Below are 24,038 nucleotides of genomic sequence, written 5' to 3' on the forward strand. Positions count from 1 at the left end.
TTGTTTTATGCCAAAAATGGGCAATTTATGAATAATGAATAACCATTGAAATTTTGACGAGAAATATAAAGAATGGGCTCTGTGAATATCAATATAATTTAATTTTGTATTACTCGTACAACTTATAAAAAGGTGTTTAAATATATGTAAGTATTATTAGCTCGTTATTACTGTCGTACTATCTCATAAGGGCTGACATGGTTTAGAGCTTTTATATAAAATTATGCTATTTTGAACGCGTGTTTTGTTCAAAAATTGTTGTTTTAATTTAAGAATGGTGGTACAACTTGTACATATAAGAGAGTCAAATAAATATTCGCCTTCATTCTTTTTCTTTTTTCTTTCTACTTTTTGCCACCAAAAATTTTCTGTTAATTTGTGTTTTGTGTTGTGTTTGTATTATAAAAACAAAATCAGAAATTTTTTCTTTGCCCATTTATTTTGTTATTCTTTTAGTACCGCCAAATGAATTGAATAGAACGGTTTAAAGTGGTTGTTTTTATAGTTCCGGTTAAATTTGGCTCTATATTCGCTGATTGTATTCTTATATTTTTTTTGTTTTGCTTGTTTGTTTTTCAAAAATAATTAATTTACTTAATTTTAATATTAACCTTGTAAATTATTCAGTTTGTAAAAATTTTGTTTTATAATTACCAAAAAAAAGACAAGTTTGTAATTAATTTAGAAGTTGCATCGCAAAATTATGAGGTATGTGAGAGACCGGGGATAAGTAAAATATTTTTTGATGTATGATTTTTACAAGTTTATTTTTAAAATAACAAATAAGTGGTAATAATATTTCGTTGATTACATTTTATTTGATGTATGTACATACATATGTATGTATATATGTATGTAATATAAAATTGTATTAAATATTGAGAAATAAAAGATCAATTCATTAAATACAGTGAATAAGTAGTAAGTATATACTTAATTAAATGTGTATATAAAGTGAGGTTCATATTTTGTACGCCCTTACTTTATGATTTATGTAAAAGTTATTCTTTTCATATAAACAAAGGAGTGGGTTAGGATATAACACAGTGCAAATGCAAACAATATCAGCCATAATAAGCTCATAGACTGTGAACAAATTCTAAAAATGATAACAAATTCCTGTGAAAAGCTTTGCTGAAATAAAATGAAAAAAAAAGTTCAAAAAAATAGCACGGTGGATAAATAGCTTTGAATATTTCAGGTCATATTTTGGAGTTGTAATTCCCAAAAAATAATAGCTTTTATTACTTTTCAAGCAGACGCCATACGTATAACAAATTTTTAATTATCTTTACTACCATCATTACAATACAAATTGATTTCATATAGTATACCAAAATCTATGACGCTTACTGTATGATCTCATTCAGTAAATTTTTCTTTAAATTTTTTATATCCAAAATCGTTTACTATTTCAAGTACATTATACACAAATACATACTGTAGTAATAAAAATTTTTAAATACATGCACCCATATACACTATACGTTGTTCTTTTGAAAAAGCTATAATATTGTTATAATAAGTATAACATGATGAAAACAAAATTTTGCCAATAGCTATATTTTTGTTCTATGAGATTTTAAAAATAAAGTAGGTAGATACTAAAATTTATAAATTTTAATAATTTGCAAATAAAGAATGCTATTCTATACAGTTATCAAAAATTATTTATAGAAAAGTATGAGGAGCTTCCATAATTATTTAGAAATTATTTTTATTTAACATGGGAGAGTATGTCTGTGTATCATATACAAATATAATATGTATATACCTATGTGAAAGAATAATATGTTGTAATCAATTTAGTAAATAGTGTAACTAACGTATTATATACAATTCTTCATATTGGAATCCTAAGTATTTCCAATATAGTATTATGGGAAAATGAAATTTTGAATATTGACACCTAGGACATAATACAAGACCAATAACTGAGTTTGCCGATATAGGTTTCAAGTATATTATGAATTTATATGTGTGTAGTAATGTTATCTGCATTAAAATTTTAAAATCTATTTACCATTAAATTTGTATGTTCATTTTAAATCACATTAAGCAATATTGTGGTGTGATTTTACACTGATTAAAGCAATGAAAAATTATTAAAAAAAATCTAAATTAATCTCTTATCTAAATTAATCTTTACAATCCAAACCGATGTTGTAAAATGTAAAGTATTATTACAAAATTTGAATATCCTATATTTTTGGGAATAACAGCTCCAAATATGACCTTAATAATTTTCCACAGTTATTTACTACATTCACATTTAATAAATAATTAATGAACTGAAAATACATTAGCCATTCTCATATAATCAAATAATATTTATCTGAACAAATCATTGCTTATGCTGACTTGAAACATAAATAACACATTGGCATACATGCAAACGGTGATAAGGCTAAAAATTATTATTAAGTTTTAAATATAATGAAAAAATAACGTTATATGCTAATATGCGATAAAATGAAGAACAGGCAAAAACTTTTCCGTATCAATATAATCAGATCATTTTTGATGAAAAATATTAAAGTAAACTTTATTTGCTTAAGTTGTTCGCACAGACGCTTTCATATAACGAAAATATTGCAGAATCTCGTAAAATATCACAGCCATTGGACATTATCTGGTCCAAAGAACGAATTTTAAAAAATTTAAATCATTAAATTTTTTAAAAATAATTTTAAATATATTGAAACTAAATAACCATGTGTTGCACATTTAAAAAATTGTTTGCTAAATCTTAAAAAAATAATATACGCTTATTTGGATCTAGTAAACAGTTTATCATGTTTACGCAACAATTGTGCCTGTCTGGCCGTCTGGCTACCTTCCCGTCTGTCTATTTGCCTAAAGAAAAAAATCTGGTTGTCAATTTCAATTTTTCTTAGCTGGGAGTCACTCAACTTTTACTATATAGGCCAAATTTTTATTTCTTTGCAAATTAAAATTCTGAAGCAATAAACCAGCGAATTTGTTGAGAATATCCGTTCTGAAAAACCGAAATTTTACTAGGGGCATTTTTGACAATATTTATCTTAAATAAGTGAAATTCCTTGAAATTTAATATGTTTTTCAGTTCTGTTTGTCAACGAAAGCAACCGACAAAGTTTCCGATAAAAGAAATCTGTTTGCAGAAAGTTAACCAATGTACGAAGAACTAAATTCATACATTGAAATAAATTAATAATTGCTGATCACATCATTTTTTCTGCTATCAATTTCCAATGTTTAGATTATAAGTTTTTTTTATTTTTGTCTTGCGGTTATGTTATTTTTTACATTCTTATAATACTTTTTGGTTATACATTTTTTGTTGTATTTATTATGTATACAGAAGTACATACACTTATAATATATGATATCCATAGGTATAAGGCATTACGAAAAAGCTTAGGTGTCATAGAAATGTCATAGTGTTCTAACAATTCACATTTGAGAGCATAACCTTGTGATACTTCAAATTCAACTTCAAAGAAGACTGAAATATTTTATTTGTTAAAATAAAAAAAAAACATCAATTAAGAATTTCTTCTTCCTTGCTGTTAACTTTAATTTATTTTGTACGAACGTGCATCATTTGACAAAGCTTTAATATTTTAAGCAATTCTTAAAAAGTAAAATCTTAACTATGCATACAATATTATAAAATTTATTGAATAAAATCTTATATAAATTTTAAACTGTTCATAACAAAACTTTACTCGTATAAAACGATTTTTTTAATTTTCACTGGCGCAACATTGCTGTTTACATGAACACGGATAACTTAATATTTTTGTTAATGTTAATTTATTGAAAATATTGCTCTTATATGATAATCAATGAAAATGGTGTTAAGTATGTAAGTGCGAGAAATTTCAAAACTATGCTCTGCTACTTCAGTAATTTACAACTCAGAAGTTAAATTTTGCGATAATGCCAGATTACTATAATTTTTAAATTACAGGTTATATAAATAAGGGTATGACGATATGTGACATTATTTACGTATTGAATTATATTATTTAATTAAAATTTTCCAATATATAATCAAAATTTATTAGGGCAACATAATACTAAAATTAACCCTTGTAATAGGTAATACGGCTATTTTTACCCAAAAAAAATTTTTGTCTGCTTGCTTGTAAACCACTTAGTTTCATTGTTAACCGCTTCAATTTGGTAATGCATAGCGGTATACACAAATCTAATAGTGTGGCGAAAATAATTTTGTCATTTGTATACATACATACAGACATACATACATAATAAAGATTCGCGTAAATATTTTAATATCAGTTTTAAATAAACATTTATAAATACACCATATATTTTTCTATAAACTAATATAATATTTATAGTTCAAATTGTTATAAATTCTGAACAAAAGCAACCATATCAATCAAGTATAGTATAAAAATAAATTTAAATGGTTTCTCTAACATTCACCTTCTTCTACCCGTATTTATACGTTCTTATAACAAACTATATTAACCTTGAAAATTGGTTAACCTAAATGTATAATATGCAAGCATGAACAATCTACTATGTATATACAAAATATTTATATTAACATACACGTGATGTTATCATAAGCATAAAATCGAAATATACGTACTGACATAATTTTGTAACATATTATATTATACAATATACATACATATATATGTATAAATTTGTGAACTTAACAATAGATTTGTAATCGCGATTTGAAGTTTTAGCAATGAGTGTTATTTCCGTACGGTAATAAAAATTTCTCCATACATAAAACACAATACAAGAATATGTACATACGAGTATTTGTACATATGTACACGCACGTCATGAATAAGAATATGTCATGTACATACATATATGTGTATAACATTTTTTTTTAATTAAATTATTTATTATTAACAAAATTACATGAATAGTAGGAAAATTATTTTAAAATATCCCAATACAATCTATTGTACAATATTTATTTTTAATAGCTTTAAATAAAACATGTAAAAACATTTAATTTCATTTAAATGACGAAATTTACCAGCACACACCTATTAAACACAATGTACATATATACTCGTACATAAATGAGTATGTATGTATATACTTATGACACAATACTATACAGGGTGATTCTACAAGATGTATACAACACCATATGCCATTGATTAGAGGATCGAAAATGGGTAAAACTTTTGTTCCGTACTGGGTACCAAATCTCAAGGGTTTCTGAATTCAAGGGATTTTAACCAACTTTTTTTGGATCAACCATACAGCAATTTTAGTTTTTTTTAGAAATTTATTTAAAATTAATTAATTCCATTCATAATGTAAATATCACAAACTTTATTAAACACAAATATAAATACAAATTAAATTTTCCTATTAAAAAAAAATATTTTTCTATTAAAATAAATGTCAAAATTTATATGGCATGTCTTCAAAAATTCGCTGCAGCTGAATAATTTTAATAACTTCAGATGCCCAATGGTGTCTAGATTCTAAAAATTATTTTTCTAAATTTTTAAATTGCACCCAATCTGAGAAAAATGCATTTAAAAATTTCAAACCATATAGGTACCATTTCTTATAAAATTTGGCGAAAATTAAAAATAAATCAATTTTCTTTACCAAGAAAAGTTTCGAAAAAAATTTTTTGATTACTAGATTTTTTTTTTGTTTTTTCAAAATGAAAGTTCCAGTTTTTCTTTTCAAAAATTTAAAATTTTTTAAAATCAATTTTTTTTTTTTTTAATTTAAAAATTTGTATAAAATTTCGTTTCAATTTTATTATTATATGTCACATTTCAATAAAAACTTTAAAATTCAGATTTATGATATCAGATTTAAAATATGTACACTGTCTTTGAGAGTGACTCTTGTCGTCAAAAATTAATAACAGCTGATAATTACAGTGCTTATATTCAATAAAAATCAAAAATAGTGAAAAATAGGGCCTTTGAAATCTTGACATAGAAATGGTTTTTGTACTATATTTTCTGTACCATAAAAATATTTTTAATGTTGCGGACTTAAATTAAAGTTTAAGCAGCTGTAAAACATTTTTACGAAATTATCTAGCTAAGAAAAACTCCAAAATAGAACAAGTGAAAAATTTGATTTTCCGTAAAGTTCGAACGTTTGGTATTCCGAAGGTACATAAAATACAAAATCAAATAGTATGTCTATTTTAAACTCTTCTGAAAGGCCTAGTTTCAGAAACTGTTTGTTAGAAGTTCTTATCTTTTTCAAAAAGGATGTTATAATCAAAAAAAAAACTTGGATAAGTAAGAATTTCATGAAAATTGGTTAAAATCCCTGGAACTCGGAAACCCTTGAGATTTGCCACCCATTCTGGAACAAAAGTTTTACCCGTTTTCGATCCTCTAAACAATGGCATATATTTTTGTATACCTTTCTGAATCACACTGTATATGAAGTTATAACTTTCAATAAGAAATTTTCCAAATCATTCATTGTAAACAAAATTTTATTGTTAGAAAACCAAAATGAAAAAGAACAGCAACAACTTTATTTCATATTCCCGATATATCTATGTATATAAATGAAAAGAAGAGGTAATTACTCAAAATGAGGGACTGAATGTGAATTTGGTTAATAGCAATTAAACGAAATGTCAAATTTTTATTTATTATGGTTATATCATAATCGCATATTTATATATGTACCTATATTTCTATATCTAATACCCTTATTATAATCGGCGAAGCGAATTGAAGTCGAAGGAGAGTTGAATGGACTAGGCGAATTGAATGACATTTTAAATTGTGAACGGCGAATGCTTTCATGCGCCATACCCAAAATGATGCTACCGCAAGACATCAAAATACCTACCGAAAATAATAAGATTAACGGCACACATATGTTCATTGTTTTTGCTTTTTTTGTTTTTGCTCTAGTAATGTAGGGATTGTTCTCCATTAATGTAATTAAATGCTCGAATTTTTTTGGTTGGTTTTTTCCACACTTAAACTAATATTAAACAATCAATATTTTTTACAATAATTTGTAGAATTTTATAAAACTTACTTTACAGATAGTTTAGATTTTTCCATTATATCACTATAAATGCTATAATATCCAATAAAAAAAGCACTTATGTATTATTTTGATTTTTGGCTTGATTCGCCAAGCTTGTCACACATAATTTTCATTCGACAGATTTGACAGGTCACTCGCCTAAAATTGTGGTCAATATGCTAATCATAATACCAAAAACTCATATTGGACCAAAATTTCGTTCGCTTCATTATCATAATAAGGACTTAAGAAGTACCCTGTATTTCTAAGAGTCAGGCTTATTTGAACATATCTCAATATTTCCGATCATAACAAAACTAAAACTAATTAGGTATATGCTTAGTTGAATTTACTTTAAGTCAAAAAGAGCTCAATATTGTAAAATTCGAAATGTGTGATTAGTTTTGAAAGAACTAAAAAAAAATAATAGAATTTTGATAAGAAAATAATAAAATATAAATCTCACGCACCGGTTCTCTATAAATTCTTATAATATATGTATGAATACAACATAAATATTTGTATACATATATGTATATTATTTGTCGCACATATAACCTTATACTTAACTAAAGTGATTATTCATTTTCAAATTGTTATTGTTATCATAATTTTTCAATCTTAGTTAATTCATTAACAAGTCGAACTTCGGCCTTTCACAAAATTTAGTTCTTGAAGATTTCAGAACTCAATCAAATGCAAATCTTCTTGCTCGATCAAATGCAATAAGTTCTTGCTATATAAACATATAAAACTGATTATGTATGTATATAAATAGATCATTAGTATAATGTTGTTATGTGTATATTCTAAATGTGTTCAACTGATTTATCTATTAATTAATTCGATCAGGCGAAGGCGCAGACGGGCCTTAGTTTTAACATTGTAAATAATTTATTGAAAACAAAATGTAGATTTAAGATCCAAGAACTTAATTCATATTACCAAATTTTTTTTTGTTCAAAATTCATTGTACAATTTTTAAAAATTTGGATTATTACTCAATTTTTTACTTTGATATTCATTAATCGTTGTCTTTACCATTATTTACTTGTAACGTAACGTGAGTATAATCATAAAAATAGTTAAAGTATGAGTAATATAAATGGTATAAATAAAATATTGCGGTTATACACGTATAGGTATTTCGTATGTTGAATTAAAAAAAAATATATAAAAATGTATTTTTTTTTTTTCAAAATTTTCAAAATATTATTGAATTTATGATATGCAAAGTATAAAGGCACTTTGCATGTCGTGAGTCAGCGAGGACAATATACTTCACTCTTTCATTTGTTATGGCTAATATTGCATACAATACGGGAGATGTCAGCTTAGCGTCAAATTTCCAAGACTATAAGTAAACTATCATTTCGACTGACTATATTATTGATCGACTGTTGATCGACCCTATATATATACTTGGTTTTCGCAATGGAACGATCTTCTCAATCATTTGAATACATGCATGTATATATATAATATATGTATATATATATATATATATATATATATATATATGTTATATGCTTTATTGATCATTGTTTAAACGCAATGGTAAATCGTACGGTAAAGTTACTTTTACATATTCTTCTATTCTATATTCAAGACTATATACAATTTATTACAAGTGTACCAAAAACATGATTTTAAGTAGTTTTTTGCAATTATTTCTCAATTTATTACAATACCACCTATATATGGAGGTTATTATTTTATAATGATTGTAATAGATTATCCATAGAATAATAGGTAGATATATTGCAAAAATTTTATAGTTACGCCGTACTTACATAATATAACAGATACAGATACAAAAATCATTGTTTCTCAATGATATTTTTTAAAATGTTAAATCAAACATCTACAACACAATCTCATTTTGTAAGTCAATTTAGATTTCGAATTGCAATTACTAAAATGTAAAATATCTTAAAATTTCTATCAAAACAACTTTAAATTGTATACCTACTTAACAATAGAAATGTTACACTTATGTCTGATAGTAGAAATGTTATGAAATCTTAAATGTGTGTAATTAATAAGGAGGAAAATTTCATTTTATTCATTATACCCTGCACTTCGTGAAGGGTATATTAACTTTGGTATGGAGTTTGTAACTACTTGAAGGAGTCATCTGCGGTATGGACATATATATATATTCTTGCTCAGCGTAAAATTCTGCGTCGATTTAGACATGTCCGTCTGTCCGTCCGTCCGTCCGTCCGTCCGTCCGTTCGCACGATAACTCAAAAACGAATAATGCAATCGACACCAAACTTTCACAAGTTTTTTCTTTTGTGCCAAGGACGAGCCCTATTGTTATTGGACTAATTCGGACAACGGGTTCGGGTAGCTGCCATACAACTCAAAGAGTTTATTTTAAATATTTCAAAAACTAATAAAGCTATAAATATAAAACTTTGTATACATGTGTCCAATTATATTCTACACATGCTCTAAAAATTATAATGGGATAGCTGCACCGGTTCGGGTGGCTGGCATACAACTCCAACAGCAAATTTTTTATATTCGGCAAAATAATAAAGTCAGATTCATGAAACTTGGCAGTCATGTGTCCAATTATAGGTCAAATATACTTCTGAAGTTTTAGAGGAATTGCTTTACAGGTTCGGGTTCCTGCCATACAACTCCAGAAGCTAATTTTAAATATTTGGAAAAATAATAAAGTCAGATTCATGAAACTTGGCAGTTGGATGTCCGATTATAGATCAGATATATTTGTGAAGTTTTAGAGGAATTGCTTGACAGGTTCGGGTACCTGCCATACAACTCCAGAAGCTAATTTTAAATATTTGGAAAAATAATAAAGTCAGATTGATGAAACTTGGCAGTTGTGTGTCCAATTATAGGTCAGACATATTTCTAAAGTTTTAATGGGATTGCTTGACAGGTTCGAGTAGCTCCCATACAAGTCTTAAAGCTTATTCTTAATATTTGGAAAAATAATAAAGTCAGATCCATGAAACTTGGCAGTTGTGTGTCCGATTATAAATCATATATATTTGTGAAGTTTTAGTGGAATTGCTTGACAGGTTTGGGGACTTGCCAAACAACTCCAAAAGCATATTTTAAATATTTGGAAAAATAATAAAGTCAGATTCATGATACTTGGCAGTTGTGTGTCCGATTGTAGATCAGATATATTTGTGAAGTTTTGATGGAATTGTTTGACAGATTCAGGTACTTGCCATACAACTCCAAAAGCTAATTTTAAATATTTGGAAAAATTATAAAGTCAGATTCATGAAACTTGGCAGTCGGATGTCCAATTATAGGTCAGACATATCCGTGAAGTTTCTATAGAATGACTTCACAGGTTCGAGTAATTGCTACACAATAACGAAAGGTGCAGGGTATTATTCAATCGGTTTATACCGACTGAAACGTTTTTACTTGTTTTTATTTTCAATTTAACAAAAAAAATTGAGAACAACAATAATGTCCAAGTCTATAATCTTTACTTATGACAATGCCTATATAATTATTTGTGTATGTGTGTGTATTAACGTTCATAAACAAAAAATAAACGGTATGAAATCTGTGTGTGTGTATTTGTATAATAATATATCATAAAAAATTTCACATTGAAGGCTTAAAAATAAAAAAAATTCTTATATTTAGTACACTTGTAACCATTCGGATTGTAACAAGTTTATTTCGGTTTATTTTTTTCAATATAAATTTTTAATGGAATATTTTTTAACGGTAATAAATTTAAAGTAAATAAAAACGAAAATTAATTATTTTAAAAAATAATAAGTACATTTATAAAAAATTAAAAATTTGAGATTTTAATACATTCAGAAAAACAGTAATGAAATTAGAGAAAATTGTGTTAAAAATTAATTAAAACCTAATTTTTAAATATTGTGTATAACAGAATTAGATTATTGTAAATATATGGACGGAGCCCGATTATAAACAATAATAGCGATGACATAATTCGGAAAATAGAATTTTATCAAGTGTTGTACAAGTATACCTGCCTATCGAATTTCTATAAGTAAAATTTCTATAATTAATATAAAGTAACTTGTTTTCCGCGAAAAATTTCTCGCACATACACGTGACTTTTATTGTAATATATTCATACTTGAATTAGAGCTTCATTATTCCTAAATATTTACGAATAATGAAAAATATTAGAAAGAACTTTTTTTATTACATTTTTAACGTTATCAGTGAATAAATGAGTTGCAAAAATTAGTTAATTATTTTTTTTATACATTCCATTTAAATAATATAACAATATAGTAATTGGACTGGTATATAAATAAATATATGTATGTATATATTATATGTATTATACAGCTACACAAATAAAATGAATAAATAGTAAAAAAATTTTTTAAATTTCTTCAAATTTTTAAGGTACAACAATACGCTTTCCATATACCACTTTCCTTAACGCTCACGTTTTTTATACAACTTCATGACTTACAATAATCCCAGGAAACAGTTTATATACATTTAAATGTATTTGAATTCGTTCAGATGAACACTTACAGTCTTCGCGTTCCTCAAAAAATTCTGTCAGAAATATTATTATTATTGATGTAAATTGTCAAAAACCCAGAAGATTTTTTTCAAGTTAAAGATAATCAAAAGTTTCTTAAAATTAAATAATCAAATTTAAATTTAATACAAGAATGAAGTACAAAAAAAATAATACCAAGAATAAGGATTTTATAATTCTTTTGTCAAAAGAAATTAAAAAAATCTCAATTGAGACCAATCTGATAATTTTTCTTGTATTTAAATAAATTATGTGCATATGCACGTACATACAACCAAAAATATTTAAAATTATTTTCTTCAGTTTGTTGTTCCAAGTATAGTTTTAGTTCTGTCAGACAAAATTTAAATAATTTAAAAGCTTCATTCTTAACCAATACTCTGCAATGCCAACATCACTATTATACGACTTTTGTATAACATAATTTACCCAAATTATGTACATACTTATAAGTCTTAATAAGATTAGATAAATAACTTTTAAGTTCGAAAATTAATTCGAAAATTTGCATGAATTTGTAACTTTTGCACTTGTGTACTAAGTACAGTGATTGTATACATGATAACTTTAATAAAATCTAAATACATAGATATTCATATATACACATGTACGAGTATGTATAATATAAGTTTATTAAATGTGTGCATATACAGTAAACCACTACAATAGAAAAGTAGTATCTTCTCTATCCGAATTTCTATTCGAATCTTTAAGTATCCGAAATTTTGGTATCCGAATTCTTAGTTTTCTTATCAGTTTTTATATTTTGTAAATGAATGTGCATTATATATAAAAAACATTAAGGTGCAACGAAGGACCACTGTCTAGAAAATGAGTACTTATATCACATGATATTAATTTCAATCAATTAAAATTCGAAAGGTTTGAAATTAATTAAAATTAATATTTTGTAAATAAATAGATTCGTAAACTAAAACATCAAATCTGTAATTTATAAGTACCGTTGATTTAACAGCATTATAACTCTCTAAACGTATAACACTTTATGTATAAGGCAGGGTTGCCATGTAAATCAAAGATAAAAATTCATTTTTGAGATTGGTAAGAATGTATATTTAAAAATAAATGTCCAATAAATTTGTGTATCTTTAAAAAATTTCAAAAACCATCCCTCCCTGTTTGAAAATGACAAGCCCGATTTCCTCAAAATTTCTTGTTAATCTCATTTTTGCATTTTTAATCTAAGTACATCAATTTCAATTATAATTGTTAATTTTTGATTGACATATATACAAATAAGTAATTGATTATAGGGAAGAGTAAAGTTAAACATATTTATTTCAGTACATAGCTTCAAATTTTCATATAGAAAATTAACGAGAAATCTATACAATCTTAATATTTATAAATTATTTTTTACCACCATATAACAAAATTTCCATTTAAAGAACAGCGTTCCATTCAATTCACATACGAATTATTCCCAATTAATCCATAGATCAACTCGTTGTACATTGTTCAACTAAGATTTTTTTAGCAAATGATTAAATTTATCTGTGTAATTGTAACTAAAAATATAATCAAGTTTAAATATAACATTGAGTATAGGTCACAAGATCTATAAAATATGTAGTTAAACATACAATTAATATGCAGCTAGCAATAATTTAGTTGTTATTATAGTAAATTATTAAAAAGCTGGAATAATATGGAATTTGGAATAATCAAAACTTCTACATATTTAATTATAATGCACAATTTCCAAGAAATTATGAAATTAAATAATAATTATTTATATTGATTTAATTATTCATTTTTAATAATAAGAAAAATATCGTCGGTGTACCGATGATTGTAACTTGCATATATAAGTATAATAGTTTTTATTCTAAGTCGAACATTTGTCTACATAATTTAAAAAATAATATTGTATTTGTAATGTGGTGATTTAAAAAGCTTGGAATTTAAGAAAATTTTATTTATCTGTTCTTTGTTTTAAATTTGAGAATATTATAAAAGCACACAAATAATGTAACATGATCATGAATGAGTCACTTACATATATAAATTTGGTGGTTAATTTGCCATATACTTACATAAGTTGTGTGTATGAATAAATAATAATGTTATACATACATTAAAATATAACACAAAATTTTTATAAATTATCAAAAAAAAATCTCGCTCTTAACTGTAATTGATCCAAGAGCATCATATATTGGATGCTTACACAAAATTTTACTTGCAAACATTTAAAATCTAGTGTTGTGGTAATTAATTAATAACAGTAATTTACTCAATAATTATTGTTATGAAAACAACGTAAATTAACTCTTCTTACATATGTATGCAAATATTCGTTATTTTCGATTACAATTTGTATTTTCACCTGGTGGTTATAATTTAAAACTACTCATAGAAGCACGATTATGAACGCATATCAAAAATATACTACCCTGTACTGTAGTGCTTTAACCATTAAGAATGGCTATTAGGAAATGGTATAATAACAAAAATAATTGAAAAAAAAAATATATTTATAGATTATTTTAGATTGATGGCGACTAATACGCTTTCATTAATTGTTTACAAAATATTGTTTAAATATAGGTTAGCTTATGTATATATTACATATAACACATACATGTATTTTTTGTTATCCTTTTTAAGCAAATTTGAGTTAAATAAAAAAAAATTCAAAACAAAATTTCATGACGCTTTTAAAATTGAATAGGCGTGAGAAAAGCTTTTTCAATTGCCTTACTCACATTCATTTGAAATTGATTTTGTAAGAAAATCGCTAAATTAGTTATAGCCATTAATTTATTATTGCTCCAATGTTTACAAATGAATATGTGCGGTCAAAAATCAAACATAAATAATGAAAGCGGTTAAAATTATTACCACGCCTCAAAAGAACTATTTAACTCAATAAGATGTTTGTGTCGTATTGTGACATGAATGAGTAATAAAAATATTAAATTAAAATATAAAACAAAATTAATTGCAATAAATGTTCCCACAGCTTACTTGAAACGAGAAATTTCGTTCAAGTTCCAAAATAGTGAAATATTTTAGTTAAATCATCTTAATAAATGATACAGCCTAATCGTATAAGTACCTCCCCTTTTCACTTTTTCATCCCCTTTTTTTCTAATATACATTTATTTTTTCCAATAAGAATACTCATTGGAATCAATTGGATTTTTTCTCATATTTTCGAATAATATCTCACCTTCAAATGAGGAAATAATGATTAACAGCCTGATCATGTATCTCGCTTTTTTATGCACTTTTTATTTACTTTCGAATCAGAATTCTCGGTATTTTCTAATGGATAATTTACTTTTCCAATAAGATTGCTAATTTTTTAATTCGACATAACGTCTCACTTTCAAAAAAAAAGTGAATAAATTTTGTATGCATAGATTTAGAAACAAACGACATACGCAATAAAGAATTATTCTTCTCACTCGAAAATTACATTGTTATTCACTTTCTTCTCACTTCGTGGGTAAAATAGCGAGATAGACGATCAGGCCCTAAATTTTGTATACATTTTAGAAAAAACAAGATATAGGTACGCGCATAATACGGAGAAATTCTTCTCATTCGAAAATTACATTGTTATTCACTTTCTTCTTACTTGGTGGGTAAAGTGGGAAGATATACACACAATCACGTCCAATATAGTCTTATAAAAACCTATTTTTTTCTAATAAAATTAAATTTCAAAATAAAATTTTGGATTTTTTACCATTTAAGTATTGTACTTCTTTATGACAACCTAATCTTAAAATTGAAATGATAACTTTAGTGATAAGCTGCTCATTTTAAACCCAATAAAATTAAAAAAGTATAACATAACATGCATGCAATAAAATTTTTAAATGTAAGACATATGTATGTATGTATATATGTAAGTGTTAATTTACATAGATAATTTTTATTATAAAATTTGAATTAACATGAATGAATTTCAAATTTATAAATAAAATTGTATCATGTACCGCTTTCCCTTCAAAATTTCTTCAACTTATTAATATTAGTGATGACTTCATACTAAAAGTATTTCAAAAAGGATAAGAAATATTTCATTAGAAAAGCTTAAGAAAAATAAAGCTTTTTTGTTATCATAAAATATAGTGACCATTATTATTAATTTCTATTCAAAAATAAATAGGTATATAATTCGTATAGTAACTTATAAAGTAACAGGATCTTGTTTATTCAAAGCATAATTAATCTAAAATGAGTACAAAAATTTTATGTAACATTAAGTTTTAAATATTTACGTAACACAATTGTACTAACGTAAATGGATTTTGATTTCAATAATATATGCATATTGAACCTTATTTTCTCTATGCCTTCGTATTTCAAATCTATAGTGGGAATAAATTTTGAAAGTGGACAAGTGAATAGACAAAAACACAACTTTAATGTCCTAATATTTTACAATAATCCTTATTCCAATTAAAAACTAAATACTAATGGTCACTTTTTATAATTAAAAATGTGCCGCCAATGATATCATAAAATCAGCAAATAATAAAATATTTATGTATGTATGTATGTATTTTATGGCGCCTAATATTTACACAATAATGTTAACATTACTATTTACTTATATAAAAGACAAAAAAAATATTCCCTTTAACAAGTGTAATGAGTTTAATAAGGAAGGCATTGTGATAGAATTAAATTTCACATGTCAAATTTCATTCATGATTGTGAAACGTAAGAGAAAAATTTGTGCATAGTATCTGAACTTTTACTATAAGGATCATATTATTTACTTTTTTAATTGCATAGTATTTATTGAACTAATTAACAAAATTTCTTGATTTAATATTTCTTTTCTGATTTTAAATGAAATTAACTGATAAACTTTTAATTAAAATCGGATCCCAAAAAGTGAATTTCTATCAAGAACCAAAGTTACATTTTTCTAGGTATCTTATCCAAAAGGTTACTATGTATACATATTTCATAATTGAAATTTAAATAGCTTAGAAGGCACACACATTGAAATGCGATCGACTATTTACTGACAACATCAAATTTTTTTTTAACTACTTATACATTCTTACATGATTTTCTTCAATAATAAACGTTCATCAAATTAATTACATATTTTTATATACAGATTTATCTACATATGTATGTATACTTATTCATAATAATTTAATATTAATAATCATGCTCATATTATTTACATTAATATTATATGTATTTTTAGTTTTATTTAAAATTCAATTTCTATTTTATTCATACATTATAATTTTTATTATTAATCTAATAAAAAATTATATTGAAAACTATTAAGTTACTTAATCATATTCATATGCACGTACATACTTATATAACACGCGATTTTTACCACTTATACCAATGTACTTACATATTTCATTCAACTATACATGATAGTTATCAATTTTTACTATTATTATAGTTATTTACATAGTCACTGTGCGACACTGTATATAAAAAAGAAGTGAACAGTAATAATTATTATTATCATGATAGAGTAGGTTTTAAGTGTTTGTCTTTAAAGCTATAATCGAGTTAATATACTTTCAACAATTTAAAGTTATAAAAAAAGGACATTAGTAACGCATTTTGTCATTATAAAATTAATATTTTATTCATTTTAATGGATAGTGGCTTTTAAAAGTACGATTGATTATAAAAAAAAATTTTAAAAGTTTGTACGTAGAACTATATCAGAGAGAATATTTTTCTGTAATACAAATGTATGTACATATGTAATTAATTACTATATAATAATGTCCTTGCAAATGTGTAATTATTTGATAATTACAATAAGTGTCATACAGTATTATATTTCAATGTTTTTTTTTTAATAAAAATATTTAAATAAAAATAATGTGTACAAATTTTCGCTCAGAACTACCATGTAATTGATCGCTAGTAATTGATAATAATTACTATTATGCTAATAATATTATTATTATCAAATTAATTATCACAATAGGCAACAGTATAAGCATATACATATATTAATTAGTTGGGTTAGACACCCATTTCGTATATTGTTTACACTGCTGTTATATTTACATTTAGTGTTAAGAAAAATTTATATGTACATAGTTAAAATGTAAAAAATTCACAATTTACTTACATCAAATTAATTAAACTTTATGTTTTCGTTTACATTATAACAGTTTTTTAAAATTCTATAAAATTAGATAAGGTTTGCAATTGCTATTATGTACATGCCCCATAAACGAATTTGTTATCAATAATATTTTGAATTTAGATGTTAATGATCAGCAAAAATATATTAATAAAATTACGTTTTTGATAATTCAATACTAACTTAGTACTAAATGTGTCCTATTTTTGACAATAAAGTACTGCACTTGCTGTCAAATAATGTATTTGATAGTCCGGTACTATTTTTGCTGCTTATTTTAAAACTACAACTGCATGTTAAGGTTTTTAAGATGCACGCGCTACAACAACAAGTTTTGATTTTATTGCTGCGGAAAACATTAGATACTTAAAAAAAATAATTTCGGTTTTAGAGGATTTATTTGAGCAAATTTCTTTCAAATTTTTTTATTATTGATGATGCACATTTCGTTATTAAAAACAAACAAAATTAATAAATGAAGAGCAGATAATAAATTGAATTCAAAATCAAAATTCCAAAAATAACTATTGTAGCAATTAAAGACCATAATAATTACATAATGTATGTAAGTATGTACTTTGAAGAAATTTGATCACTTTTTTTCGATTCAATTTCCAATTCCATTTATTTCACATAAATAAATAAAATATGTATATAATTGTAAACTTGAAAAAAATCTCACAACAAAGTTCAACTTAAGAACTGAACGATTTTTACTCAAAGCACAAATCTTACTGCATAATTTTGTAATTAATAATAAAACAAATTTTAATTAATTAATTAATTAAATAATTTGAATTTAAAATTAATTTTTAACTTCTATTTATTCTTTTTTTTTTTCAGATAACTATTTAAGAGTTAATCTTATAATAGAGTAATGCTATCAATAAAATTGAAACGTAGAACTTTCTGACAATCAATGCAGCGTACAGTGCCCATTATAATAATATTAGTTTTAATTGTATTCTTTTTATTATATTATATTTTATATAATAGTGCGATACTAAATCAATATAAAATTTTATCAAATTATCAACCAAAAACCTATACTAAGGATCAACATGTTATATTATTATGGACAAAATTTTTCGCAGTACCAAATTGGGGTCTACCAAATGAAACCGTTGATCATAATTATTTCATAAAACAAAAATGTCCAAAAACAAATTGTATTATAACATCAAATCGTGATCATTTAAATTCAATAATTGATTATGATGCAATATTATTTCATGGTGCAGAAATATTTCCAATTATTCAACCGACACCATTAGAACGTTCACCAGATCAATTATATGTATTTGCGATACAAGAATCTCCAGCTGAAACAAAACATAATTTAAAAACAGATTATGATTTTTTTAATTTAACAATGTCATATAGATTAGATTCTGATATATTATGGCCTTATAATGGTATTAAAGATATTCAAAGTAATATTGTAATAGCACCAAATTATATGCCATCATGGAGAGAACCAGATAATATAAACAACAGTTCTAATGAATATAATGAATTAATAAAATTAGTTGAAAATAAAAATAAAATCGGTGCATGGTTTGTTTCACGTTGTAATGTTTTAGCAAATAGAATTAAATTGGCTTATGAATTACAAAAATACATGACAATTGATATTTATGGAAAATGTGGAAATTTAACGTAAGTTGCAAGTAAAATTTATATTAAATATATGTTAGGAACTGCCTTTTTTTAGATGATTACATCTATAAACTTTTAAAAATTTTGAATTTTTCATATATGTAATTGTTTTATTTTTCATTTTAGATGCCCAAGAGGATCACCAATTTGCGATAAACTATTAGATGAAAATTATAAATTTTATTTTTCTTTTGAAAATTCTCTTTGCATCGATTATGTAACTGAAAAATTATATAATGCCTTAAAGAGAAAAATTGTACCTGTGGTTTTTGGTGGTGCAGATTACATGCGTTTTGCTCCACCAAAATCTTATATAAATGCTGAACATTTTGATACAATAAAAGATTTAGCTGATTATTTACTGTATTTAGATAAAAATCCATCTGAATATATTAAATATTTTTGGTGGAAAAAACACTATAAAGTTGAAATAAATCATAATACTGGTTTTTGCCAATTATGTACGTTTTTAAATCAACCAAATCGTATTAATAGAAAACAAATATATGGAGATATTGAAAATTGGTGGCTTGGTAATTCGTGTCGTTTAAAACCAAAATTAAAAGAATTACATTAATTTTGTTAATTAGAAGTAAAAAAATTCAATTCATTCTTTTATTTTTGATATAATATTGCTTATTTATGTTAAAATCTATGTATTTGTCCAGTTTAAAGCTTTATTGAGTATGAGTTATATGAATGTATAGAATAGCTTGAATCAAGTTAATAGAGTAGTAGAAACGTTTGTTGCCTCAACATTTTTAAATTTTGCCTTAATAAATAAATTTTATTATAGTATTATAATATAGTTATGTACATATAATATATATATTATATGTTATATAATGTAATTTTAATTAAACAGAATTCGGATAAATTTAAAATTTTGAATAAAAATAAAAAATTAAATTATTTCATTTATGATGAAACAATCACTGCGATAGAATTCTGTACTTATGTATATTATATGAAAAAAAGTATATAAATTCCAAAATGGCTCATTTTTGAATATTTTTAATAAAATTGTGTACAAAAATAAATTTTGAAATAAATTTATATTAAAAATTTAAATGTTTTATTACAATTTTAGTACTTCAACTTCTGAAGAGATTATTGTATAATCTCTAACATGATACGAATCTCACTTTGAATAGGAAATAGGAACAAGTAAAAATTAACATAAAAATTTTCAACCTTTTAAAACCTTAGTTTGGGATTCAAAGTATGATTTCATTTAATTATATATTTTACAAAAAAATGTTATGCTTTGGAAGATTTTGCACACATTTGATGCAAGTGGAATTTGTTTTTTAAAATTAAATAAGTTTTGTTTTCCAATGCAATACACATTTTTAGATTCATGTACCTGAAATTTAAAATTTATAAAAATTTTAGTAATATTTTAAAATAATATCCAAATTGTTTTTTATAACATTAATAATTTTAATTTGTATATATTATACGTCGGCATATTTAACATATTTAAAAATTATTTCAAAAAATTATTATATAATGATTATGTACATATGTATGTAAATACAAAGCCCTCCACCAGTATAAAAAAGTCATTAATTTATTTTATCACATTTTCAAATTATTCTTTATCTTGAAATGGATCTTTTCCAATATATTTATCTAAAGATTTATTACTATCTGGATCAACTTTTGACAACTCTGAGAAACCCTCATCATCAACAAAACATATTTCATGACCGTCAGGATCAGCTAAAATGATAACACGTACTGTAGCTTTACCTGGTGTATCTAATGTAATCAATGGAGTCAAAATAGTTTTATTTTTTGATTTTATAATTTCATCAATTTTCGGTTGAAGATCATATGCCACCGCAAAAGCAATTCTTCCATATGCTTTAGCCCTATTTAACGGATCAGATATTTCTTTAATATTAAGTCCAGCTTGATTTTCACCATAACTTAATAAAATTGATTTATCTTCTTCTTTTAAAATTTTCATATTTAATATATCATGCCAATATTCTCTTGAGTGTATAAGATTAGATGAGTGTAATGTAACATGTAATACAGGATCTTTATTTTTTGGTTGAGGTTCATCAACTATAAAAAATTTGTAACCATCCGGTGATATTAAAACTTTTTTATTATTTTCATTATTCACTGGATAATTATTTTCTTCAGCTCTTTGGAGTACTTCTTTTGATTGTATTGTGATTCCTCCAAAATCATTTCCTAAAAAAAATTTAAAATTAAATAAAACCGTAAATTTATAAAATTTACCTCGTTTCTAAATTAGAACTAGAAATATTTACCTAATTCATAGGATTTAACTCCATAATTGTAAGTTAATTCAATAACAAAATGAGATGATTCTGGTCCGTATCCAATCATTGTTTTGCTCCAGCGATTATCGTAAGGACTATAAAATAAATAAAATTTATTATTTTGAAGTTGAAAAAACCTGAATTATTTTATTATGTTCAAAGGTAGGTCGATAGGTACATTAAGTTAAGAAAATTTCACATTTAAATCTTCTTACCCGTTACATTGAGCATCACATCCTTCTTTAAACTCCTCATGTCTTAATACCTGAAAACAGAAAAAATTGTATGCATGTTATAAAAAATTTTTAAAGATCAAATTTTATTGCAGAAACAATATATATGTATTACAAGTTTTTAACGAATCATTATAAAAACTTAAAAATGATCGTCTAAGTAGATAGCATTTTCCAAATATAGATTCCTACACCATAAAATTAATATCAAGTAAACTTTCAAATTAGAATACAAAGTAAACTAATTAAAAGCTTATTAAATTTTAAGTAGGTAGGTATGGAGGTACCTATACTTACATATATCTACATTATATAGCTACCAACAACTTATCTCTACCTATAATTAATTCGTACTGGCTCATTCAAGCATCTAATTATCTATTGCAATTGTTTGAAAAATTCAATTGAACGAATTGAAGGTAATATTTTTAATTAAATAAGAACTTGACTGAACGAATTGAATTAAATATTTGTTAAGTAATATGAATCATAATCTTTTCTAATCAAACAACTTGGTCGTAGAAATATTATTGAAATTTAAAGAAATATTCACCGTGAAAGTATTTTTTGATATTTAATTCAGAAGCGAAAAAAGACAAATATACTTTTCCACAATACGAGTATGCAATCGTTCAAGAAATTTTACAGGATATACAATCTATTAACTTTATAATTTGTTTTTAAATATTTGGAAAAAAATCACTTTAACTATTTTATCATTTTAGCTCCTAGAGTTTTCGATTTTCCACTTCGATAATTCTCTATGTGAACCACCCGTTAAAAGAATTGCAACTTAAACAAAATATAGAAAATTTACCTGCATTCCTAAAATGGTCCTAAAGAAGTGGGCATTTTTTGCTCTATCCCCAACTTTGAAGACATAATGTAAAGCTCTGGCTGTGATACTCATTTTTATAATTCAATTTTTCCTAAAAATATATCCAAAAGCAAAAAATTAATAAAAATAAATTCTTTTTAAATTTTATTCACAAAATATTTTAATAACAAAATAAAAAATACCGAAACCAATCCGTAAATATGAAACCGGTTAAGTTCGGAAAAAAATGATACTACAGTCTACAAATAAAAAAGTACAGAAACATTGACGTTGACGTTTTAACTGTCTTCTAAGGAAGAGTTTAGAAATCTAACAAAATTACTTTTACATTGGCCAAAGCAAAATTGTCAACATTGCCAGTTTACTTCAAAGAGCTGGCACAATTTTCAGTAAAAATAAATTTCACAATTCCCGCAGCAATTTCAACAAAAATAAACAGCAATTTCCGCACAATGTAAAGCGTTTTCTTGTAAAAATTTGTAAATAATTGCAAAAACTATGTTAAGGACACGAATTTGTTTGTTTCGCTGTAATCCGTGTGTATTAATAATAGTCCGATAATAATGTTTTAAATATTATAAGTAAGAAAATTTTGACGGGTGCAACATTCATAAAGTTGTTGTAGTATTGTCTAAACTTTGGAAAATCAATAAAAATATATCTATGTTCGGAAACACTAAAGAATATAGCTTGATGGTTTAGTACCAGGAGTAGTCAACGTGTTTGGCAATGATGTACCAACTTATTTGGACTTTAATTAAACTGTTCTTTTTTTATCTATAAAACTTTTGTATAATGCCATCTATGAAATTTAGTATAAACTATGTACATATAATTTTTGATGATTAGTCCTCTATCAACCAATAGTGAAAACTATTGATAAAAATTAATTTTTTGCTAAAACAGTTGCCCTCGGCAATTTACATAGTATGTATTTTTATTGCAACATTTCGGTTTTTATTTTATGTAAAAATACCACACTAAATTACTAACAGAAAAAACAAAAAAACCGTGAATATTTTTTTATTTTCGATTTGATAAAATTTGAAGAAGACTATATTGAATACAGTAGTCTTTCAATTTTAAAATTGATGGAGGAATATGTTAGGGGAGTGTACACCGGCAAATCAAAGAAATGTCATTAAGACTATTGAGTTTATGGAGCCGACGGACTGTGATGACCAGTGTCAACTAAAAACCAAACCAAATATCAGTCCAACTTCATCTGTATTGAATACATAACAACTTGTAATAACAAGAGTAACGTTTCAAAATTTACAGCAACTAGCATTTTTTACGGATTTTGCCTCGTTTGATTAAATTCTTATGGAAG

General features: G+C 24.9%; 2 protein-coding genes across 4 annotated transcripts; one reads left to right on the forward strand and one right to left on the reverse strand.

Moving 5' to 3' along the window:
* Nucleotides 1-476: 476 nt before the first annotated feature.
* LOC129618825 (alpha-(1,3)-fucosyltransferase C) lies at nt 477-20,304 on the forward strand. 3 transcript variants are annotated; one of them, XM_055533838.1, is made up of 3 exons: nt 477-708; nt 18,519-19,334; nt 19,461-20,304. In XM_055533838.1, exons 2-3 carry the CDS (start codon nt 18,595-18,597, stop codon nt 19,909-19,911), a joined length of 1,191 nt encoding a protein of 396 aa, XP_055389813.1. In that variant the 5' UTR covers nt 477-708; nt 18,519-18,594; the 3' UTR covers nt 19,912-20,304. The 3 variants fall into 3 exon arrangements, with proteins under 3 accessions (XP_055389813.1, XP_055389812.1, XP_055389814.1); XM_055533837.1 differs by lacking the exon at nt 477-708 and adding an exon at nt 10,649-10,743; XM_055533839.1 differs by lacking the exon at nt 477-708 and adding an exon at nt 12,575-12,616.
* A 432-nt stretch (nt 20,305-20,736) lies between these two features.
* LOC129619004 (glyoxalase domain-containing protein 4) lies at nt 20,737-22,988 on the reverse strand. The gene is made up of 5 exons (XM_055534050.1): nt 22,888-22,988; nt 22,685-22,796; nt 21,850-21,899; nt 21,623-21,729; nt 20,737-21,542 (listed from the first exon to the last, which is right to left on the reverse strand). Exons 2-5 carry the CDS (start codon nt 22,775-22,777, stop codon nt 20,929-20,931), a joined length of 864 nt encoding a protein of 287 aa, XP_055390025.1. The 5' UTR covers nt 22,778-22,796; nt 22,888-22,988; the 3' UTR covers nt 20,737-20,928.
* Nucleotides 22,989-24,038: the final 1,050 nt, after the last annotated feature.

Source organism: Condylostylus longicornis, unplaced genomic scaffold (assembly GCF_029603195.1).
Source record: "Condylostylus longicornis isolate FDR11 unplaced genomic scaffold, ASM2960319v2 ptg000010l, whole genome shotgun sequence".
Classification (NCBI taxonomy): Eukaryota; Metazoa; Arthropoda; class Insecta; order Diptera; family Dolichopodidae; genus Condylostylus; species Condylostylus longicornis.

What these genes read in the sequence shown, in the direction of transcription:
- LOC129618825 (XM_055533838.1), top strand. Translation starts at nt 18,595, where the DNA reads ATGCAGCGTACAGTGCCCATTATAATAATATTAGTTTTAATTGTATTC. An exon ending in GGAAAATGTGGAAATTTAAC is followed by an intron (nt 19,335 to 19,460) that starts GTAAGTTGCAAG and finishes TTTTCATTTTAG; the next exon opens with ATGCCCAAGAGGATCACCAA.
- LOC129619004 (XM_055534050.1), bottom strand. Translation starts at nt 22,777, where the DNA reads ATGAGTATCACAGCCAGAGCTTTACATTATGTCTTCAAAGTTGGGGAT. An exon ending in TGTGATGCTCAATGTAACGG is followed by an intron (nt 21,730 to 21,849) that starts GTAAGAAGATTT and finishes TTTATTTTATAG; the next exon opens with TCCTTACGATAATCGCTGGA. An exon ending in AGTTAAATCCTATGAATTAG is followed by an intron (nt 21,543 to 21,622) that starts GTAAATATTTCT and finishes AATTTTTTTTAG; the next exon opens with GAAATGATTTTGGAGGAATC.